Genomic DNA, 20,542 nt, shown 5'->3' on the forward strand with positions numbered 1-20,542 from the left:
GGTGAAGAGTCTTTCCATTTCCACAGGATGAGCCTACTGTCCAGAAGTGAGCAGAACTTGCGCAGCAAATTTAACATAAAAAAGAATAAGGGAGGTTCAGGATACAAAAATATTCATGCTTGAGGCCCAAAGTCTTGAGACAGATCAGGACACATTGATTGTTCATCCTGCAAAATATCTGTACTGGAGTTAACACAGGATGAATCTCACTAACACTCTTCTCTTCCTCTCTGCAGCTCTCTCCCGCCATCGTCGGAGGACTTCACAACATAGCCAGGAGTATAGAGTCCCGCTCCTACACGGAGGGCCTCAACATCCACACACACATAGTCAGCAACAGCAACTTCAGCGAGACGTCAGCGTTCATGCCCGTGCTCAAGGTGGTGCTGACACAAGCCAACAAACTCGGCGTCTGAAACTCCTCCCAGAGTTTGTGACCGGCGGACGGCGGAGAGCGAGCGCTCAGCGGTCGAGATCTTTTCACAGGGAGCTCCATTTTAGACTCGCAGTGCGGACGAGGAAGAATTCTGAGGTGTACGAAAAATCCTGCTGAATTCTTCTTTGTGCCATTCTCGTTTTCTGACACGACTCAAACACAAGCCATGCTATCAGTCGCACTCAGTGGTGAAAGTAAAATCTGGGCCCTGTGTAAACAAAGGGCTGAGACGAGTTAAATTCAGCTGCAGTCTTTAATCTAATCTCATCCAATCTCATCCAAATTTGTAGTCGAATGAATCAACATAGGGAAATTAAATGAATATGCAATAATTGTATTGAAGCATAATAAAAGTAAAATCTCAGAATTAGCTAAACATAAGGAAGGCACAGTTTCAGCATGTTGAATATGGAATTAAACCTAAAGTACTATGGCATTTATAGACCAACAGAAGTAGGAAAAGCAACAGGAACTTCAGGAATCTTAAGGGCATTTCTGTCAACGTGTGTTGAGATGATCATAACTAAATTTTGTACATTTAAATCTCGTCGAATTCGGCATTAATATCAGACTGCTGACACAGCAGAGCAGCATGCTTTCAGCTCACAATCATTAGCTTGTTCATCTTTATAGTCTTTCGATATTTGTGCACTACAATAATGCTCAGATACCTTTTTATAATCCATAAACACATAGGATTCTCTCTCCAAGGTTTGTCATGCTTTATGGTTTACACATAATGCATCATTACCTGCATGCGTTTTGCTTCAGACCTGCAGATGACGCAGGTTAGAGAAGACAGACGAGTTAAAGAACAGGGCATTAGACTGACTTAAACCTGTAATCACTCACAAAGCATTTCAAGCAAAACTGATGCTATTTTAAAATTAAGCTAATATGACTTTTGTTCGTATTTGAAGGTCCAGTGTGTCGGATTTAGGGGGATATATTGGCAGCAATGGAATATAATATAATAAGTATGTTTTCCTTGGTGTGTAATCACCTCGAAATAAGAGTCGTCGTGTTTTTGTTACCTTAGAATGAGACGTTCATATGTACATAGCTAGCAGGTCCTTGTCTACGGGGATCGGCATGTTTTTACAGTGTCCCAGGACGGACAAAGCAAACTCTGGCTCTAGATAGGGACGTTTGCATTTTTGCATCGGCCACTGTAGTTAGCAGCCCCTTAGCGATGAGAGTGTCAGAAAAACATTGATTTTTCAACATGAAACGTCTTTAATTAAGTGTTTTTACCGCTTTAAATCACAGGGTCCGTTTGTTTCAGAGAGGAAGAGACCTCTGTGGATGATTCGGCTCCTGGTTAAAACCTCCAGAATGTCTGGATCTTTAGTGGTCAGAGAAAAAAATTGAGCACTCATTAACACATGCTAGGCTAGCAGCGTGTCTCTGACAAGCTAAATGTTGGAGAAGAACAGTTAAGTCAGTTTGTTTCAGAGAGGAAGAGACCTCTGTGGATAATTCAGCTCCCAATAAAAATCTCTTGAACGTCAGGATCTTAAGTTATCGGTGACAAAAGTGAGCACTCCTTCGCGGGTGCTAGGCTACAAACGAGTCTCTGACAAGCTAAATGTTGGAGTGGAAACATTGATTTGTAACGTTTAACTGCTTTATTCAGTTTTTTGACTAGTTAGAAGGACTTCATCAGTTTGTTTTGGAGAGGAAGAGACCTCTGTAGATGATTCGGCTCCTGGTAAAAACCTCCTGAACAAAGAGTGCTGCAGGGAGGAACTCAAACTAGAAGAAATTTCATCTGGTTGCTATCTACAATCCTCACCACTAGATGTCACTAAATCCCCCTAAATCGCCCACACTGCTCCTTTACAGCAACATTAAACCTTTTTAAAAACGTACCTAATAAAACTTTTGTTCGTACCCTTATCCCCACTTTGTGCTTTCACTGGCTTACTTTCACCACTGGTGTCACTACATACAAACACATTGGACCAAGATATTGTCAGTGTGTGGGATACGTCAATGCAAAGCAATGCAATCCCATTTTGTTGAGGACGTTTTAATGTTTTATTTCAGTTTTTTATTCTTTTTGTTTCAGTGTAATCATGAGGCTCAGCAGAGTGCAATGGAATTTTTTTTTTAAAAAAAGCAACTGCTTTTAATGGAATTTTAAAGTATGCATGCTTCAACGCTAAGTCGTCTTTAATGACATCGGAGGTAATTATCAGCTGATTAATCAGACCTCAGAAGGAAACTGGAAGGAGACTTGTACTTGATTTTCATTCCAACTACGATGAGGGCTGTAGTCTGAGCAGTCAACCTCAGTTTATGTTGTTAATAAAGGAAAACAAGTCTTTGTTTAAGATTGACTACATGCAATATTTTCAATAAATAGTATTTATTTACAATTTGATGTCACGTCATTTTGATTTTAGGTGCTGTGTACAAAGCCTACACCTGAAGCTGTGGTCACTAAGCTTACTAGTATAATGAGTTGCTTCGAGTGACAAAATTCCAAGAACAGTTCTTGAACTTATGACACTTTCTCGGGATGAATTTCTCGGGGTAGAGAATTTTTTCACCTAGTAGAGTGGTACAAATGTCCTTATGCATTGGCTGTTGGTTAGATTCCAACTCTAACCCTTTGCTGCATGTCATCCCCTTTCTCTCCCCATTTCACGCTAAAGTTTTCCCATCTAATAAAGACAATAATCCCGAAAATAATCAGAATTTCTCCTTAACATCAAGACTAGATCCTGGTAAAGATGGGAGTTATTCGCAGATCATCTGAGCCCGTAAGAGAGCTCCGAAGGTGAAAAACTGTTAAGAGGCTTGAGATTTCGGTGAAGACTCTCAGTCATCCACGTCATGGTAATCATAAGTGCTATATCGTAGGCAACTGGACTTGCTTGAGTTTCTTGAAGACGTTCACCTCTCATCCAAGAAGCTTCTTCAGTTCTAACTGACTGGTGCAGAGTCGCAGGCTTTAAACTCTGTGTGGGTGGGAACCCTTACAGAGCCGTTAAGGTCACACGTGAGTCGTTGACCCACCTGGCCGTCATGGGAGTCGTGTATATAAACGTTGATTATTACAAATTGGTTACATTTGAATATCTTCTTTTCAGTGGTTTTAGTTTATATATATGTTTTATTGCCCAGTTTAAAACATTTATTAGGAAAGTAATAAAAATAAAAAATAATTTAGTAAGTTACATTACTTCAATAAAGCAATTAAAATAGTTACATTACTCATTATATTTTTAACAGGGTAACTAGCAATCTGTAACCTATTACATTTTAAAAGTAACTTCACAGCATTGACTCAAAGTAAGATTTAGAATATAGTACTTTTACTGTGAGTATTTTCATAGTGTATTACAGCCACTTTTATTTAGATAAAAGATCTGAGTACTTCTACCGCCCCTGTGTGTTTTACATAAGGATTTATATTTAATTTAATTTAATTTAATTTAAATCTGATTTTTGATTTAATTCAATTAAGTTAATTCAGTTGTTATTTTAAAAAAAAAAAAAAATATTTTATTTTTAATTTAATTTTTATTTAAGTTTATTTTATTCTTTTTTATTTTATTGTTTTTTTTTTAAATTTAAATTATTTTTAAACAGTCTATGATTAGGGTACTGTATCCTATTTCTTTATCTATTGATTTACGTTTCGGCGCTTTTATTTTGAAACGACTGGCGCTAAAACCGGAAACGCCCTCCTGTCACAGTTAATCTGACTCATGCCTGCTGTGTGACGACACGACGACACTATCACACCCTTATCACTGTGTGTCAGAGACGTAACCGACACTAATTACCCGCCATAAACACAGATAATGTGGAAGTTACTGTAGGCTGCAGTGTAACGTACTGTAACGTAACCTTCACGCTCACCTGCAGCCCTGCAGCCCCGGAGCGGAGCAGAGCGGATCATCCCCCCGGGGACGGACAGGTATGTTCGGCAGTTTCATCAACAGTTTACAGCAGTTACCTTTTGTTTACAAACCAACAAGAAGAAGCTGTTTATTATCTTTACTGTTTACATGTAGAAGTGTCCTGCTGCTCACTTCCTGTCCTGTCACTGAGTTTTATTTTCATGCATTAATTATTTAAATACAGAAACTACAGTAGCGCTGAATGAAGCAGGGGAGCTGCAGCCTGTGTGTAATGTAAATGTCTCCCACACCACATTATGATATTATAAATGAATGTCTTCCAGACAGACTGAGTCAAGATGTGGAGCTGCAGCCTGTGGGCTCTGCTGCCTCCACTTTACTCCGCCTTCACTGCTGCTGGACTCTGGGTGGTGTAAGTGCTGTTAATTATAGCGCCACATTTACAGCAGAATTTATCATAATTATAATTTAAGGAAGAAGAAGCCACGTCTCAAGGTTTCTTTGTGATATTTTGTACAGTGTGCTGAAGGATTAAGTTTAATCTCTGTGCAGAGGAGTGACAGTGAGGACCTGCTGTGGCAGCAAGGTTTGGACATGAGTCAAGCAATGTCAACTAAATACTGAAGTTAAAAGAATAAAATGGCTGTTTGTAAATCAATGGGTCATGCCGTGTTACCTGAAGAACACTCTGTTATTCTTGTGTCTCCATGTAAATGACTAACTAACTAATTTGGGTCCCACATTAACATCAGCAAAATTTTATCAAAAATTCCATTTACAAACTCTTGCACAACTGCAGTACAACCCAAGTCTCATTTATCCAGTCATAGGCTCAGTACTTCCCGGAAACATGCATGAGTGTATGCAGGGTATGAAGTTTGTTTTGTTTATGCAAAAATGCATGGACTGGGGAAGTGCTGAGCAACACAATGACTAAGTGTTTATGTGAGGTGCATTTTTAAACCAAGAAGCGACTTGGAGTTAGTTACTGGGAATAGTAGAACAACTATGAAGAGCAGGCGATAAATGCAAAATGATTTTTAAAAGTTGCAAAACAACTACAAAGAGACAAATGACTATATAGATCAAATAAAAAGACAAACGATTTCAAAAAGACATACAATTACGATAAAGACACTCAAAAGACAAAAGGAGGTAAATCAACTACTAGGAGACACAAAATGACTAAGAAGACACAAAAATGTTTGTTAAAAGAAGCAAAAGACACACAAAACAACTTCAGAACGACTAAGAGACACACAAATGTATCTTAAAAACACACAGATGAGTATAAATAGATGAAAATAAGAATAAAAAAGATCAAAATTAAATTTAAAGAGACTCAAAAGACCACGGAAAGAGAAAAAAATAACAACAAAGTCACACTAAATGACAAAAAGACAGGAAAACTACTGTAAAGACACAACACTACCACAGAAACACCAGCAAGGACTCAAAGATACAAAAACGTCCATAAAGAGACACAAAACAACTACAAAGGCACAAAAATGACTGTAAAAAGAAGCAAATGATTATAAAGAGATGCAAAATGATTACAAAGAGACTTAAAAGACCACAAGAGGAGGTAAAACGAGACAAAACAACTTCAAAGACACAAAACCACTACAAAAAGATGCAAAACCACAATGAAATTAAGACACAAAAAGACTTAAAACAGACACAAATTTACCACGGAAACAATTTCCTGTACATGAAAACATCTTTAAAGAGACACAAAACAAGATACAAAAGCTACAACAAGTCAACTACAAGGAGACACAAAACATCTATAAAGAGACACAAAACAACCAGGAGGACACAAAAAGATACAAAAGCTACCACAAGACAACTACAAGGAGACACAAAACAACTACAAGGAGACACAAAACAACCAGGAAGACACAAAAAAGATACAAAAGCTACCACAAGACAACTACAAGGAGACACAAGACAACTACAAGGAGACACAAAACAACTACAAGGAGACACAGAACAACCAGGAAGAAACAAAAAAGATACAAAAGCTACCACAAGACAACTACAAGGAGACACAAGACAACTACAAGGAGACACAAAACAACTACAAGGAGACACAGAACAACCAGGAAGAAACAAAAAAGATACAAAAGCTACCACAAGACAACTACAAGGAGACACAAAACAACCAGGAAGACACAAAAAAGATACAAAAGCTACCACAAGTCGACTACAAAGAGACACAAAACAACCAGGAAGACACAAAAAAGATACAAAACAACCAGGAAGTCAACTACAACGAGACACAAAACAACCAGGAAGAAACAAAAAAGATACAAAACAACCAGGAAGTCAACTACAAGGAGACACAAAACAACCAGGAAGACACAAAAAAGATACAAAAGCTACCACAAGTCAACTACAAGGAGACACAAAACAACTACAAGGAGACACAAAACAACAACAAGGAGACACAATTACAAAAAGACTACAAGGACAAAGAGGTAAAATGATTACTAAGACACAAAACAACTTCAAAGACACAAAACTACTACAAAAAGATGGAAACAACTACAAAGGTGAGACTCAAAATGACTGTAGAGACACAAAATCACTACAATAGCACACAAAACAACTTCAATGTCAATAAAGAGACACAAACCTCCCCCCCCCACCAACACACCTAAAAGATTACAAGGAGGCTATACCACAAGACTGAAGAGACTACAAGAGGAGGTTAAAAAACTACTCAGAGACACAAAGACACAAAAATGAAGAAGCAAATGATTACACAGAGACTTAGAAGACGACAAGAGGAGGTAAAACAACACACAATAACTTCAAAGACACAGAAATGATTATAAGAGATGTACAAAACTACCTAGAGACACACAAACGACAATAAATAGATGAAAATGATTTTTAAAAAGATGTAAAATGACAGAGACAAAAAACAACAGAGACACCTCACGAATTACAAAAATACTTCCACAAGGCTCAAAAGACTACAAAGACACAAAAATGTCTATAAAGACACACAAAACAACCACCAAGACACCTAAAAGATTACAAGGAGACTACCAGAACACTACGAAGAGGCAAAACAACTACTTAAAATAACTGCAAAGATACAAAAACATCTTTAAAGAGACTCAAAAAGACGTGTCATGTTGTTCCAGTGTAGAGGGGATGAGGGGGCTTGTTACACGCCTGTGTCCAGGGATCCATTTTGATGATCTGTGTATGTCTGTCTCACACACACCCTACAGTGTATTATAACTCTGTTCATCTCTAATATTACGTTATTTTCTCCTGTGTTTGACGCATTTATCAGATACTTTGTGGCTCTCAGTGAAGGGAGGATTGTTCCCCTGGGTGCTAAATACAAGTAAGAATTAAACAATATTAACTACATCAAACAATGACTTTTTTATCTCCTTTATCTTTGGATTAAAGTTACTTTTATTTGATTTTAGGAGAGGAAATGGATCCCAGTATCCCCCCTTCATCAGGTACACACCCATCATTTCCTTTTCACAATAAAAGCATAGACATAACATGATTCATTCCAGAGCTGCAAACACAAATGTTTTCCCTTTCAGCATCGCGGGGAACTTCCCACCAGCCAGCTGCATCTTCAGCGAGGTCATGAACTTGTCTGCGTTCGTAGGTGCGAGCCGTGTTGATCACGTTCACACAGGTTTGTGCCACACGACAAATTACAGTTTATTAATCTTCCTCTGTGTTGCAGGGTTCATTCTGGCCGTCCTCAGATACCTCCAGGTGAAAAACAAGATGGGCAAACAGTGGCTGAACGTCGGCTGTCTGGTGGCGTTCTGTGTCGCCTGCTTTGGGATGACTCTTGTAGGAAACTTCCAGGTAACGTGCACTACTGACAGACGCACGTGTTCAGCAGCTGATCAGAGTTAACTGATTGGTGTTGGTTTCAGGTGTTCACCAAGGAGATGATCCATAACTTTGGCACGTTCATGACCTTTGGACTGGGAGCTGCGTTCTGCTGGGTGCAGTCTTACATCACTCTGAGAGTTAATCTACACAATGAGGGGAAGAAGGTTGCTGTCGTCCGCTTCCTGTTGTCTGGGTTCATCACCGTCTGCGTGGTACTCTGTATCCTTTACTCATACCAGCTTCACAGAGGAAGGAACATTGTGAATTTAAAGACACATTCTCACTCCGACCTCGTCACGTATTGGTCATGGACTTTCCACGTCCACATACGTTGTTGACATTCTGGGACACCGTGTCAACGTCAGCCTGTTACATGCATTGTCTTTTTTCAAAATACACTTCTGTTTTCACAGGAAATTTAACATTTACATGAAGTATCTTTCAAAATAAAAGCACTACGTCAGTACAACACCGCAAATTTACGTTGTTTTTTTCCCCTCAAACAACTAGCGCACATGGTTGGGTTTAGGAACAAAGAACAGGATTTGGCTTTAGGATCTTAAAGGACTTGAAAACCGCTTTCCCGGGTGAAAGTCAGTGTTTGCTGCACCTATGCACCACCACTCCTAACCGCCCAACTCTGACTTTTGATGCCTTAGCTTTCGTTCTTGTCTTGCCATGTTTCCCCCTGACACCGCTGAGCACCATTAAACTATAACGAGAACCGGCAGAGTATCATGTCGACATTAAAGGACGGCTTTTTTCCATCAGCGTCTAACATCACAAGTCACTTCCCAAGCACCGGATTTCGACGACTTCAGAGTGAGACTGGGTTGGTTTCGTTTATTTATATCAGAAATTGGTAAATAAATAAATAAATAAATTAAAAATATCCATTACAATTTCACAAAGTCCAAGATCTTTTTTTAAAGAAGGTATTTTTATTGATAATTCAATAAGATGCCCAAAGCATCTACAAACAAACATAGAACAAACAATGACAGTAATCAACCCCACCCACCCACCAACCCGAGACAAACAAAGAAAGCCAGGCCAGCGAAAGAAAATAAAAGACAAAAACAAAAAATAAATTAATTAATTAAAAAGAATTAAAAAAAAAATATATATATATATATATATACATAAATATAAAAAAGAAATAAAAAGAGTATACAAATATAGAGATTTAAAATAAATAAATAAATGAAAAAAATAATAAAATCAATAAATAAAAAAAAAATAATTAAAAAACGGGCGACAATTTAATTGTGTGACATAAGAAGGAGAGTATTACATGTTTCATTACAATTTTTCAGCTTACATATTTACTACAAAGTTAAAAAGGGTTGCCACGTGGCAAAGAGGCGTGCAGTTGATCCTTTAATAAAAAAAACAAAAAAAAAAAACAGATTTTCTCCAGTTAAAGTCCAAGATCTTTGATAAATTGTTTGATCTGACCAACAATCAAAAACCCGAAAAATATTTAAGGCAGCAAATCCTGGAGTTGTTAAATGTTTGACATTTTAATTAAAAAAAAATCTTTTAAGCTGTAAAATAATATATATTTATAGAAAGAAAGAGTTCAATAGTGCCTGTACCATACCTGGGGGGGGTTATTTCCTCCATTTTCTATTTTTTATTTTGCCTTTATTTTACCAGGAATATTCCCAGATTCAAAATCTCTTTTACAAAGAAGTCCTGACCAAGACAAGAGCATAAAAAGTTTTAAATTAAAGACAAACAGACTAAAACAACAGCAAGGTTTAAACATACAGCATTAAAACTTCACATTCAAGAAAGAAGCAACAGACTTAAAACAAATAGTTTAAAAATTAATATTGACTTCAATGGGATTACATACTCAAGTATTCTACAGTGAAACTACAAAACTATTTATCTTTAGCAAACTACAATTTATAAAAATGTATTTATATTAAACCACATGCAGGATGTGACAGCAGAGCATGAGTTGACAGGTTGCCATGTTCTGTGTCCAAACACTCTTATCCCTCACTTGCATCCTTAACTCTTCTGCTGCAGACTTCTCCCTGTTGGGTCTGCGCCTCTACATGCCGGCAGCTCAGAGCCAGTGGGCGCTGGTCATGCTCTTCCTCGCCTTCCTCGGCACCTTCGCCATCGAGTTTCGTCACAGCCACTTTGAAATCACGTGCACAGACGGCTCCAGGCGTCCGGTGAGCCAGTTAGACACTCTCTGAAGCATCCCGGTACCAGCCGGACCAGCTGTAGGGACGTTAGACTGTCTAATGTTTAAACACCCTCAGGTTGAACTGCTGCAAATTTAAGATGCATTTACTCCATCACCACTCGTTTACTCTGCTGTTATCATCAGGTACACATGTTGCCAGCTTCCTGTGTCCATGTTTTATTGTTACAAGCATTCAGAAGCACATATCTTCATCGATCAGTTATCTTTGTATGCAAGGATGTTTTATTAGTGAATTCATTTAAACACTTTCAACACTGCTTTTTTTTAGCACTGCAAACTTTTAGATTATTTTTTATAACCTCTAGAATGTTTTACTTTTTTGGAGGATTATGTGAGATCAGTATCAGTAAAAATAAATTTAAAAAATTGCCTTTTTATTCCTCTGATGGGTGAAAACTATCTAGAGTGATTTTATGGTGGATTATTCAGAGTAACTTGAACGCTGATTTTGGAGTGATGAAGCTGAATCCAGCTGTTGCTGAGCGTAAAGACTTGAAAGCGGGGAACAGTTAGTCCTGCTTCTGGGGGTCATTAAACTGTGCAGTTAATACTGTATTATTTAAGGAACAGTGTGTGAGATTTAGGGGGATTAAGTGGCGTCTAGTGGTGAGTATTGCAGATTGGGTCTCTTCCTCTGGGGAAAGGGATTTAAACCGGTAAAAACTCTCAATAAAACAGTTCCATGTCAAGAAAATATGTTTTTCCTACACTGCTCGTCGCAGATCGGCTGCTAACTACGCTCGTGAAAACACAAATGTCCTATCTAGAGCCAGGCAGTGCTTCTCAAAGTCAAAGATGCTTCCTTTGTAGGACAGGTCCTTCCAGGTCAGGTCCTACAGAGGCTGGGCATTACTCCTCACATTGGAACAGGCTAGCAAAGGCCCAGGTGTGTGTCACTGAGGAGGCCTGGCCTTCAATTCTGGCAAATCACGAGCAAAGAATTGTGGGTACTTCATGCCTGCTGAGGATACACACATGCACCCTTGAAGATTCTCTGAAGGAAGGACTCTGCCCTCGATAGAATTCAAAGGATCCTTGACATTGACGGGATTCAATGACGTAGCCTCTTTGAACTTCGGTCGATCCTTCCTTTTCTTTGAGAAGCACCAAGTGTTTGGTTTGTCCGTTCTGGGCTACTGTAGAAACATGGCGGTGCAACATGGTGATCTCCATAGACAAAGGTCTGCTCCCTGTGTAGATGTAACTGGATCATTCTAAGGTAACAAAAACACAATGACTCTTATTTTCAGGTGATTATAAACTAAAGAAAACGTACTTTTTGTTTTCCATGTCTGCATATAGATCCCTCTAAATCCTGCACACTGGACCTTTAATGCTGAGTGCAGTGCTTTTAGATGTCCGTCATGTTTAGGCTTTAACAGATTCAGTGTTTCTCTGACAGCATCAAGTAGTCATTGTACTTTTATCTCGACCTTTGTGTAACAGAAAGCCTTTATTTACAGTGGAAATTCTTTAAAGAAACTTCTAAATTTTAAGGTCTCTACACACCAGGGTAGTGACGAATAAGTTACACAAAAAAAGAACGCTTGCTTGCATCACATCTATTCACAACGGCAGCAATGCTGATGACAGTTGCAATGTGTGACAGCTGCAGCAGGGGCACCATTGTTGTGAAATTGTGACGTGGTTTCCTTTTTGCACACTGTGTTAAGTTGATGCCTTTATTTGCAGCGCGAAAGCTCAGAGAAACCGACCTTGTTTGGAAGAAAAATGACAGCTCTTTTTGTTGCATGATATTTTCCCATCTGTGTGAGAACACTCGTCCAAAAATAGTTTGACAAAAATATACTGACATGCAAATTTATTGCACAAAAAAGCACCCCTGGCGTGTGAAGGCCTTTAAAGGGAAGAGTTAGACAAGTTGGGAAATACAGAATTTAATAAAGAGTGGACGGATTTGTTTGCTTTTACCGCCAGCGCTGCAAAGCTAAAGTACCAAATAATCATAAATAGCCCACTGCAGAGGAGCCATCTTGTGGTAAAACACACTTTTGAACGCTCATTTAGACCTATTTTTAATGTCGATAGGCTAATTTAGACTCAATACGCAGTGTTGCCATGAGGCTCAAATGTGTTTTGCGTCTCCAGATGGATTTCGTAAAGGTTGCTGACCCCTGATCTAACTCTTGGCAAGACAGCAAATACGGCTCTCCCAAAATGTCAAAGTTTTCCTTTAAAGGTTTGACACATAAACCCTACACTAGTATCTGTGAGGCTCAACACCACGAGGGATAATTTGGACCCTCCCACTGTTTTAGATTTACAGTCTGAAGCTTTAATACAGGAACACAAAGTATTTTTAGACAGTCAAACATGAACATTGTACTGAGGGAGAAGACAGACGTCAGTGTGAGACAAGGCATTTATTGGAAGCAGTTTTTAGATGATCATTTCCTGAATAATACCAATTATGTTTCACACACATAAATAATCAATTTGGCAATTCCTAGGGTAACTTTCCAACACCAACGCTACGAGGATGGCACATTTAAATAGACACCATTCACCTGCTGAGAGGGACTACTTAAGACAAAGTTTGAAATGAGAACTTCCTGTCAGCAGCACCACTATACTGTAGGTCTACTTTCTAAAACATTACAACGTTAAACGGTTCAACCACTGGATAAAACTTCTGCGTCGCGCGTGTATGTGTAGAGGGAGGAAACGGCACATGGATGGAACATGTTTACGAATACGACACATACAGTTGGAAAGTTTTAGCATTGGAGATTCGGTTCCTCTAAAAGGTAAAAAGTAACTTCACAGGTCACGTGTGGAGTTTCCTTCAGGCTTGTTGTTTCTGTTTTATCTACAGCTTTTCTGTTCCCGGTCGATCAAATGGTCCAGTGAGAGTGATGATCGTGTAGCGCTCCGTAAATCTGATTCCATACACGTGAAGGCATCCTGACAGACCTGACAGACCGACTGCTTACAGGCTGGGACCTCAGTGGCCCTCTGGTGGCCGACTGCAGCCCCAGCAGCATCTCCTACACCTCTTGAACTGTCAACGTGGAACAAACAGAAACATTAAGAGTTGTAAAAAGGAGGGAGGTGAGGGGGGGCTGGGAGGGCAAAGAAGAGAAGGAACAGGTCAGTATGAAATCAGAAGTTCTCCCCGCCGTCCTCCACGCTCTGCGTTAAGCACGTCCCGTCAGTTCAAGTTGGCTAAAGGATGTGACGAGGCTGTAGTGGGCCCTCTCGTCATCCGTCAGCTCCATGTTTCCAGGCCTGACCACCACCACCACGTTCACCCCGGCTTCTTCAGCTGCTTTAGCCTCTGCAACGACAAATGTATGAGTGAATATATGAAGCCACACTAACACAGCCTCAAAGCAAAGTGAAATGTATTGAGATTTATTTTTGGCATGCTGTTCCCATCAAACTTTCACTTTATTTTTTGTTGTTTTAATGCACATGGTTTCACACTGTTCCACTGATCAACAGGTGGCGCTAAGGGACCGTACACATGCTGCATCTTTAACAGCCTGGGAAACGAGAGCTCAGGCGCTGGGTGCTACTCTTGTGCTTTTTCTGTGCCAGCTTAAGAGGTTGTATGGTGCTGAACAAGCTCTGTATCGTAGCCTATTTACCTGAAATCCTGAGAGCAGAGCTGATCTACTTCCAGGCGCTATTTCTGTGTCTGTGAGACAGATGTAAAGCTCTAGCAGCTCTGCACTAAAATGATCAACTTCTTCTCCATATCTACCACAGACTGATATTTAGAGAGGAAGGGAAAGATATCGGTCAGCTGTGATTGGTTGGCCCTCGTCACATGATATGCGGTGCACGCTGCTGCGTTCCAAGAGCTGAACTTAGCTTATCTTAGGGTGCAGCTGTTCCACCCTGAAAAACAGGCACTTGGGAACACGTGCATGCCACTCTGGCGTCACTCTGGCATTTCAGTGCGCTTCTAGATTGAAAACAGTGAATCTGAGGGCGAAAAAATTGCGGCATGTGTATGTTCCCTGTTGCGCCAACAAGGGCTGGAACAAAGACGACTGTAAGACTACGTCCACGCCGATACATTTTCATTTTAAAACACTGTTTTCAAGTCTCCGTCTACACAAGCGTTTGAGCATCGTTTCAGAAAGTATCTCCGTCCATACTAAGGCCTGTAAATACATATCACATGACCATCCATGTACACCAGTGTAAACAGGAAGCAGATTGTTTTTGCAGAAATACTACAGAGGGAGAACAACAATGGCAACAGCAAGGTCAGCAACACCTGTAATTTGTTATCCGTGTTGAATTAAGCTCTGGTAGTCAGTCTGATGTCCTTTGTTTTCTTCTACAAAAGTGTCACCCGATAGAGTGTGACGAATCAGGGATGTGTTGTGACTGATAAGACCCAATCAGTAAGTGTTTGTGCGCATCTGCATCATCATTTAAAAAAATAAAATAAAACAAAAACCTAAAATGCAATCCCAAGATTTTTTAAACTTGAACAGGATCAGCAGCAGTTACAAAAGCCTCAGTTTTAGGTGTGGACGCTGGGTGTAAACGTAGCAAAACATATTCATTTTAAAACAAATTTGTATTTGTGTGGATGTAGCCTCAGTCTGTAAACAGTCTGTAAACAACACAGGTTTTAAACTGTTAGAAAAAGCAGCTTTGCAAATGTTTAACAGGGGAGGAAGTGCATTCACCATGTTTGCCTGCCCTCAGGGAGACACACAAGTTTTGCTGACTGAACACTGAATGTAAACATGTAAACAGAAATTTTGTTTGTTCACATTTGTTTACATAAAAACTCCACAGGGCACCTTTAAGGAGACGAGCAGCTTTGGGAGATTTGCTTTGAGCTAAATGCTACATGATACTGCTAACACCGAACACAAAGAACAGCTGAGGCTCATGGAAATATGATGACACATAATACAAGTCCTCAATCATAAAAACCTGATTTCAGATCAGCCCATTAAATTATATTATATTATAGAAGGAGCACATCCTTTGTTTTATTTCTGTGTGTCTAATACAAGACGGCCTTAAACACATTGCTGCTAACATATTTACCTCGAGTGACGTCGGTCAGGAATGTGATTTCCTCCGGTTGACAGCCGATCCTCTCAGCAATCCTCTCGTAGCTTTTGCTGTCCACTTTAGCTCCTATACTGGTGTCAAAGTGACCGTCTAATAACTGGAATCAATATTAAAAGAACGTCTTATTAGTTTACAGTTGCTTTAAACTAATAGAAAAACACAACGTACAATGAGAGCGGCGACTGGACTCACATCTAAAACATCTCCTTCCACAGAGTATCCAAACAGCAGTTTCTGTGCCTCCACACTTCCAGAGGAGTAAATGAACACTTTGAGTCCCAGTTCTCTCCATCTCTTGATGGATGGGATTACATCCTGGTAGACTCTGTTAACAAGCAAACCAAGATCAGAAGATAAATATTATTTATTTACGTTCATAAAGCTCGTTGATGCAGTTTTCAGGTCCCACAATCACCTCAGAAATCAAAACTTTAAGAATTCTGGCATGGTTTACAGATGTTTTCTATTTTCAGGATCTCAGAATGGATTGCAAAGAAATTACGATATATTTCAACACCAATTAATATATAATTATAATACTTTAAATACTGACACATCAGTCTAGTTTTGTCTTGTGACAAACGAGAATATTACACATAAAATAACTATTAATGATCAAATGCATTTTCTTAATTCTTATTTTAGTTCTAAACACTTATTATTTATTTCTGTTACTTTCCAGGCTCTTTGTATTCATTTCTTTCTCTGTGCTGCTGCGACAACTAAGTTTCCCCGCTCAGGAATAATAAAGGTTTTATTTAAATTATTGTTTACGTGCGGCTGTGACCCCAATTTTTTTTATTTTTTTTAAGATATTTTTTGGGGCATTTTACCTTTAATGGACAGGAAAACCAAGTGTGAAAGGGGGGAGAGAGAGAGGGGGGATGACATGCAGCAAAGGCCCACAGGCTGGAGTCGAACCCGGGCCGCTGCGGCAACAGCCTTGTACATGGGGCACCTGCTCTACCACTAAGCCACCGACGCCCCGTGACCCCAAATTTATTAGAATTACATTATTAAAGTATTTTATTTTTTCTTATTGGTTAAAGGGCTGCAAACTAAAATTGTTTTCAGTATCGATAAATGTAATTGTCTTTATTTTATTCATGAATTCATCGTGTGGTCCATAGGATGCCCAAAAATTGTAATTATAGAACAAGGTGACGTCTTAAAACTACATGTTCTGTCGGGCTTAGAGTCCAAAACTGTAAATGTTTACTGTCACATAAGAAAATAAAAGCAGTAAATTTTGACAAACTGGAACACTTAAAAACAGAATAAATGCTGATTAATTTTCTGTCTGGTCAATAAGTGTTTAGGTACAAACAGTATTCAAGTTCCGTTTCTGGAAACCGTGCCACGTCATCACTAAAGTCTGAGTCAGCATCTGCACACAGGTCTGAATTTTGAAGTGAGGAAAATGGTCAGTGTACTTACTCGCCTTTGATTCTCCCAGAAGCATACGCTGACCTCCACATGTGACCCTGGAGCTGTTTGAGTGCTGTCGACTTCCTGTCTGCGGCCATCTGCCACAGTACATTATCCACCACTTCCCTAATGGCCTTCTCCTCGTCCGTGTGAACCGTCTGGTCCACGGCGTGGACGGGGCCCGACCGGTTCTGTCTCATGTCTTCTTCAATCTGCAGCGACAGTCAGGTTTTTTTTTTTATTGAGGGAGCATCAAATCAGATCTTTGGGTATCTGGGACACAACATGCTTTTTTTGCTTTGTTTTGTATCAAGTTTATTTAATTGAGAAAATAAGTCCGGCTCTTTTGTAGTACTGAGATGTATCATTCAAATCCATCATCTGTGCAAATCAAAAGCAATTAAACAACATAATAATACTGAAACAAGTCGTTGGTCGACAGAAAATTAATCTGCAACTACTTCAATAATCTATTTATTCTTTTTTTCAAGTGAAAATACCAATATTAACCATTCTCAAATGTGAATATTTGCTGGTTTTCTTCATCTTATGATACTAAAACAAACATGTTTGTGTTTTGGACTGCTGGTCGGACAAAATAACCGTTATCAATATGTCAACTTGAATCTTAGGAAACTATATAGCATATTTCTGACATTTCATGGACTAAATGATTAAATGATCCTTCAATAAAATGACTGACAGGTTAATCGACAATAAAACTAATGGGGTAAGGGACTAAAATCGATCCGGCATAATTTTGCGTGGCAATATTGCATCGATCCGATAAATTACTAGGATTGCAAATGCAAATTAAACTCTTGGAAGTCTGTTAGAAAAATAAAATCAACAGCTTTCTCAGATACATTTTACTGCAATAAAAAAGTGAACTTTATCTTATTAGATAAAACAGATGATGAAATTTTCCTTTGAGGTCATAATCAGCAGTTAAAAATAGGTTAATAAATCACAATATGTGTTACTGCAATCCCCCAGCATATCCCAAAACGTTTAAAATTACAATAACATTGTATCATGGGGCCTCTGATGATTCCCTCCACTAAAAACTGATCAATAGTTGCAGCTCTTAAACACTGACAGGAACATCAAGGGCCAAAGTTTCCCCTCCTGATAGCTGATAATAGTAAGATATTGTTGGATTATTGGAAGAGATTTGTTCTTAAATGTGATTAAATCTAACAAGGCTTGTGACTCCGTTACCTGTTTCTTTAGGAGATGAACATCTTGTTTGCACTCGTCTTCCTCCCAGTGATTGGACAAGTACTCCTCAAGATGCTCCCTGATGTACGGAAATAAGATATCCTGGAAAACACAGAGTGGAGTCATTAGGCGTGTTAGCAGAGAGGAAAAAAAATATCAGACACAAATATACTGGGTCATATTTATTTAAAAATCTCAAGGTTGAACACTCATTACTTTCTTATGTATTCATATGTTATACTGCTTTCATGCCATATGGAATGAATGAACATCTGGTTAGAGTGACGTCATCTGATGACTGTAGAAGAAGAGCTGTAGCATTATGATTACAAAGATAATTTTTTTATAGAATTATCTCCATTAAATTTTGGTTTAATTACCTAACAATGCACGTCAGATTTTGGCTAACCTGAGTTGTCCATGTTTGTATTTGAGGTGCTGCCATATTATTAAAATAAAGAGTTGGAGCTCTCATAAAAATCAGAAATGCACAGTTGTAATTATAATTGTGATACTGACATGAATCTTATTTAAAAGCTGGAAACTTTTAACAACAACTACATTGAGATAGATTTGATCTCAGTATTGTTTGTGTGAATAGTTCAACAATCCATGTGTTAATCTGTAAATTTTTAAACGTAAAAAACCCTTCCACAAATACAAAAATAAAATTGTGAACTCAAAAAGCTTTTTTTTTGCGAATTTACAACAGATCTGTAAATACAGATTCCACAAATAAAAAATATCTGAGAATATATTTTAACTAATTACAAAGAATGGAAATCATTTGTGAATATCTTCCAGACATTTACAATTGATTTTTTGTGAATTCATTTTTTATTTGTCATTTGCATTTTACACACAGAATCTTTTGTTTAATTTTTTTAATTTATTTGTGTATTTGGAGATTAGTTTTATATTTGCAAAATAGTTTTGCGAGTTTACAATTTTTTTGTATTTGTGGAAGTTTTACATTTAGAGATTACACATTAACACACAGGTTGACGAACTGTTCACACAAATACTGAGACAAATTAATCTCCATACAACTCTGATATAAAATGAGCATATGGTCTGTTTTAATCAGATTTGCAGTTTGTTTTGTATTTGTAAAACTGTTTTATACGTTTACACATTTTCTGTAGTTGTGGAAGTCGTTTTAAATGTACAGATCACACATTAACACACGGATTGTCGAACTGTTAATACAAATAATATTGAGACAATTTAATCTCCATACGCTCCGATGTGAAATGAAAGTAGCATATGGTCTGTTATTATCAGGCAGTGACTCAATATTATGAGAGTTAGCCAGCTGAACTCATTAAATATTAAACGAGGCACTTGTGTAAAGCAAATAAAAAAGAAAAATTAATAAAGTATACAATCAGAGAAGGAAAAGTTGAGTTAAATAGAGGTTTGACAGCTGTGAGTCCACAATGGTCCAGCACCGTTAAGCTAAGCTGGTTTAGCTGGGCTGCTACTGCTGACAGTCATCTGTTAGCATGAGCCGTTGCTGAGCGCTACATGATTAAATGAAATGATATTAAATAAATATGCATTAAAAGCACATCTGTGTAATATAACTCACCTTTACAAATGTGATGGGTGTTGTTGTTCCTTCGATATCCAGCAAGAGTGCACTGGTCCCAGCAGGAATTGAAATAGTGGCCATTTTTGAGTTAGCTGACGTTAGCTTATAATTAGCAGCACCGCCACAGTGTTAACGCTCGCGCTCCTCGCTGGTTCTCTCACTAACTGACCCCGGGACAGGTGAAGCAGGTCAAAGGTTATCCAAAGCGTTGAGGGATGTAGCACCTGGTTAGCTGTTGGTCACTGACTGTGCTCTGCCATCAGCTCGCAGCTAACACTGACTGAAGGAGCAGTGAGCACACATGTTGTCACACAGCTGTCAGTTCAGGCCGCTGCGCAGAGGGGGCGCTGCTGAGCGGGAGTCTGCCGGAAAGACTAGAGGCGAAGAAGAATCAGACCGGAAGCTGTTCGTTACTAACTGCTTCAGCATTACTGAGAGCATTCATGTGTTAATAAAGTATGTTTAATAGAGAAAAATAAAATAATAATAATTATTATTGTAATAATAATAATAATAATAATAATAATAATAATAATAATAATGCAATAAAAAAAATGAAATAAAAAACATGAATCCTTCAGTGGGTATGTAGTATTTCATGTTGGGAACCATAAACCTGTCACTTAAAGGGGAACTTCACCCATTTAAAAAATTCATACATGCAATTCCTTTCATGTAAGACAATCCAAAGACTTGCATAAAAATCATTGCTCTCTCCAAAATCCAAAAACTAAAGTGCTAAAACTCAAATTTGTGATATAGGGTATAAAATGTGGAGCTGCTCCACAGACAGCGGACTGTGAAAGATG

The 20,542-nt window shown here is 38.5% G+C and overlaps 4 protein-coding genes across 10 annotated transcripts in view; 3 read left to right on the forward strand and 1 right to left on the reverse strand.

Moving 5' to 3' along the window:
* The window catches only part of sec31a (SEC31 homolog A, COPII coat complex component), a 32,421-nt gene extending 29,604 nt beyond the window's left edge, over window positions 1-2,817 (forward strand). For all 5 annotated transcript variants that reach the window (XM_049560045.1, XM_049560046.1, XM_049560048.1 and 2 more), the window contains one exon: window positions 237-2,817. In XM_049560045.1, coding sequence (XP_049416002.1) covers window positions 237-416 — 180 coding nt within the window. In that variant the 3' untranslated portion in view covers window positions 417-2,817. The remainder of the gene's footprint in view (window positions 1-236) is intronic.
* A 1,325-nt stretch (window positions 2,818-4,142) lies between these two features.
* tmem150c (transmembrane protein 150C) lies at window positions 4,143-13,399 on the forward strand. 3 transcript variants are annotated; one of them, XM_049560093.1, is made up of 9 exons: window positions 4,143-4,367; window positions 4,639-4,723; window positions 7,622-7,675; window positions 7,764-7,799; window positions 7,890-7,957; window positions 8,039-8,166; window positions 8,238-8,415; window positions 10,237-10,388; window positions 13,260-13,399. In XM_049560093.1, exons 2-9 carry the CDS (start codon window positions 4,650-4,652, stop codon window positions 13,350-13,352), a joined length of 783 nt encoding a protein of 260 aa, XP_049416050.1. In that variant the 5' UTR covers window positions 4,143-4,367; window positions 4,639-4,649; the 3' UTR covers window positions 13,353-13,399. The 3 variants fall into 3 exon arrangements, with proteins under 3 accessions (XP_049416050.1, XP_049416049.1, XP_049416051.1); XM_049560092.1 differs by having other exon boundaries at window positions 4,144-4,367; window positions 4,635-4,723; XM_049560094.1 differs by lacking the exon at window positions 13,260-13,399 and having other exon boundaries at window positions 4,144-4,367; window positions 4,635-4,723; window positions 10,237-12,655.
* LOC125878697 (protein FAM133B-like) lies at window positions 5,840-6,910 on the forward strand. Its single transcript, XM_049560089.1, has 2 exons — window positions 5,840-6,234; window positions 6,361-6,910. Exons 1-2 carry the CDS (start codon window positions 5,840-5,842, stop codon window positions 6,908-6,910), a joined length of 945 nt encoding a protein of 314 aa, XP_049416046.1.
* Window positions 12,789-20,085, reverse strand: enoph1 (enolase-phosphatase 1). The gene is made up of 6 exons (XM_049560091.1): window positions 19,731-20,085; window positions 18,140-18,241; window positions 16,928-17,130; window positions 15,683-15,815; window positions 15,464-15,587; window positions 12,789-13,721 (listed from the first exon to the last, which is right to left on the reverse strand). The coding sequence occupies exons 1-6, from the start codon at window positions 19,812-19,814 to the stop codon at window positions 13,582-13,584; spliced, it is 786 nt and encodes a 261-aa protein (XP_049416048.1). The 5' UTR covers window positions 19,815-20,085; the 3' UTR covers window positions 12,789-13,581.
* Window positions 20,086-20,542: the final 457 nt, after the last annotated feature.

Source organism: Epinephelus fuscoguttatus, linkage group LG18, assembly GCF_011397635.1.
Source record: "Epinephelus fuscoguttatus linkage group LG18, E.fuscoguttatus.final_Chr_v1".
In the NCBI taxonomy this organism is placed as follows: domain Eukaryota; kingdom Metazoa; phylum Chordata; class Actinopteri; order Perciformes; family Serranidae; genus Epinephelus; species Epinephelus fuscoguttatus.

Bases quoted from the DNA above. Each gene is read 5' to 3' on its own strand.
- enoph1 (XM_049560091.1), bottom strand. From the start codon at position 19,814: ATGGCCACTATTTCAATTCCTGCTGGGACCAGTGCACTCTTGCTGGAT. The intron at 15,588-15,682 runs GTGAGTCCAGTC...TATTGATTCCAG, and splicing joins TGGAAGGAGATGTTTTAGAT to TTATTAGACGGTCACTTTGA. The intron at 13,722-15,463 runs GTAAATATGTTA...TTGTCGTTGCAG, and splicing joins CCTGACCGACGTCACTCGAG to AGGCTAAAGCAGCTGAAGAA.
- LOC125878697 (XM_049560089.1), top strand. From the start codon at position 5,840: ATGATTATAAAGAGATGCAAAATGATTACAAAGAGACTTAAAAGACCA. The intron at 6,235-6,360 runs CACAAGACAACT...ACTACAAGGAGA, and splicing joins AAAAAAGATACAAAAGCTAC to CACAAGACAACTACAAGGAG.
- tmem150c (XM_049560093.1), top strand. From the start codon at position 4,650: ATGTGGAGCTGCAGCCTGTGGGCTCTGCTGCCTCCACTTTACTCCGCC. The intron at 4,724-7,621 runs GTAAGTGCTGTT...CGCATTTATCAG, and splicing joins GCTGCTGGACTCTGGGTGGT to ATACTTTGTGGCTCTCAGTG. The intron at 7,958-8,038 runs GTGCGAGCCGTG...TCTGTGTTGCAG, and splicing joins GAACTTGTCTGCGTTCGTAG to GGTTCATTCTGGCCGTCCTC.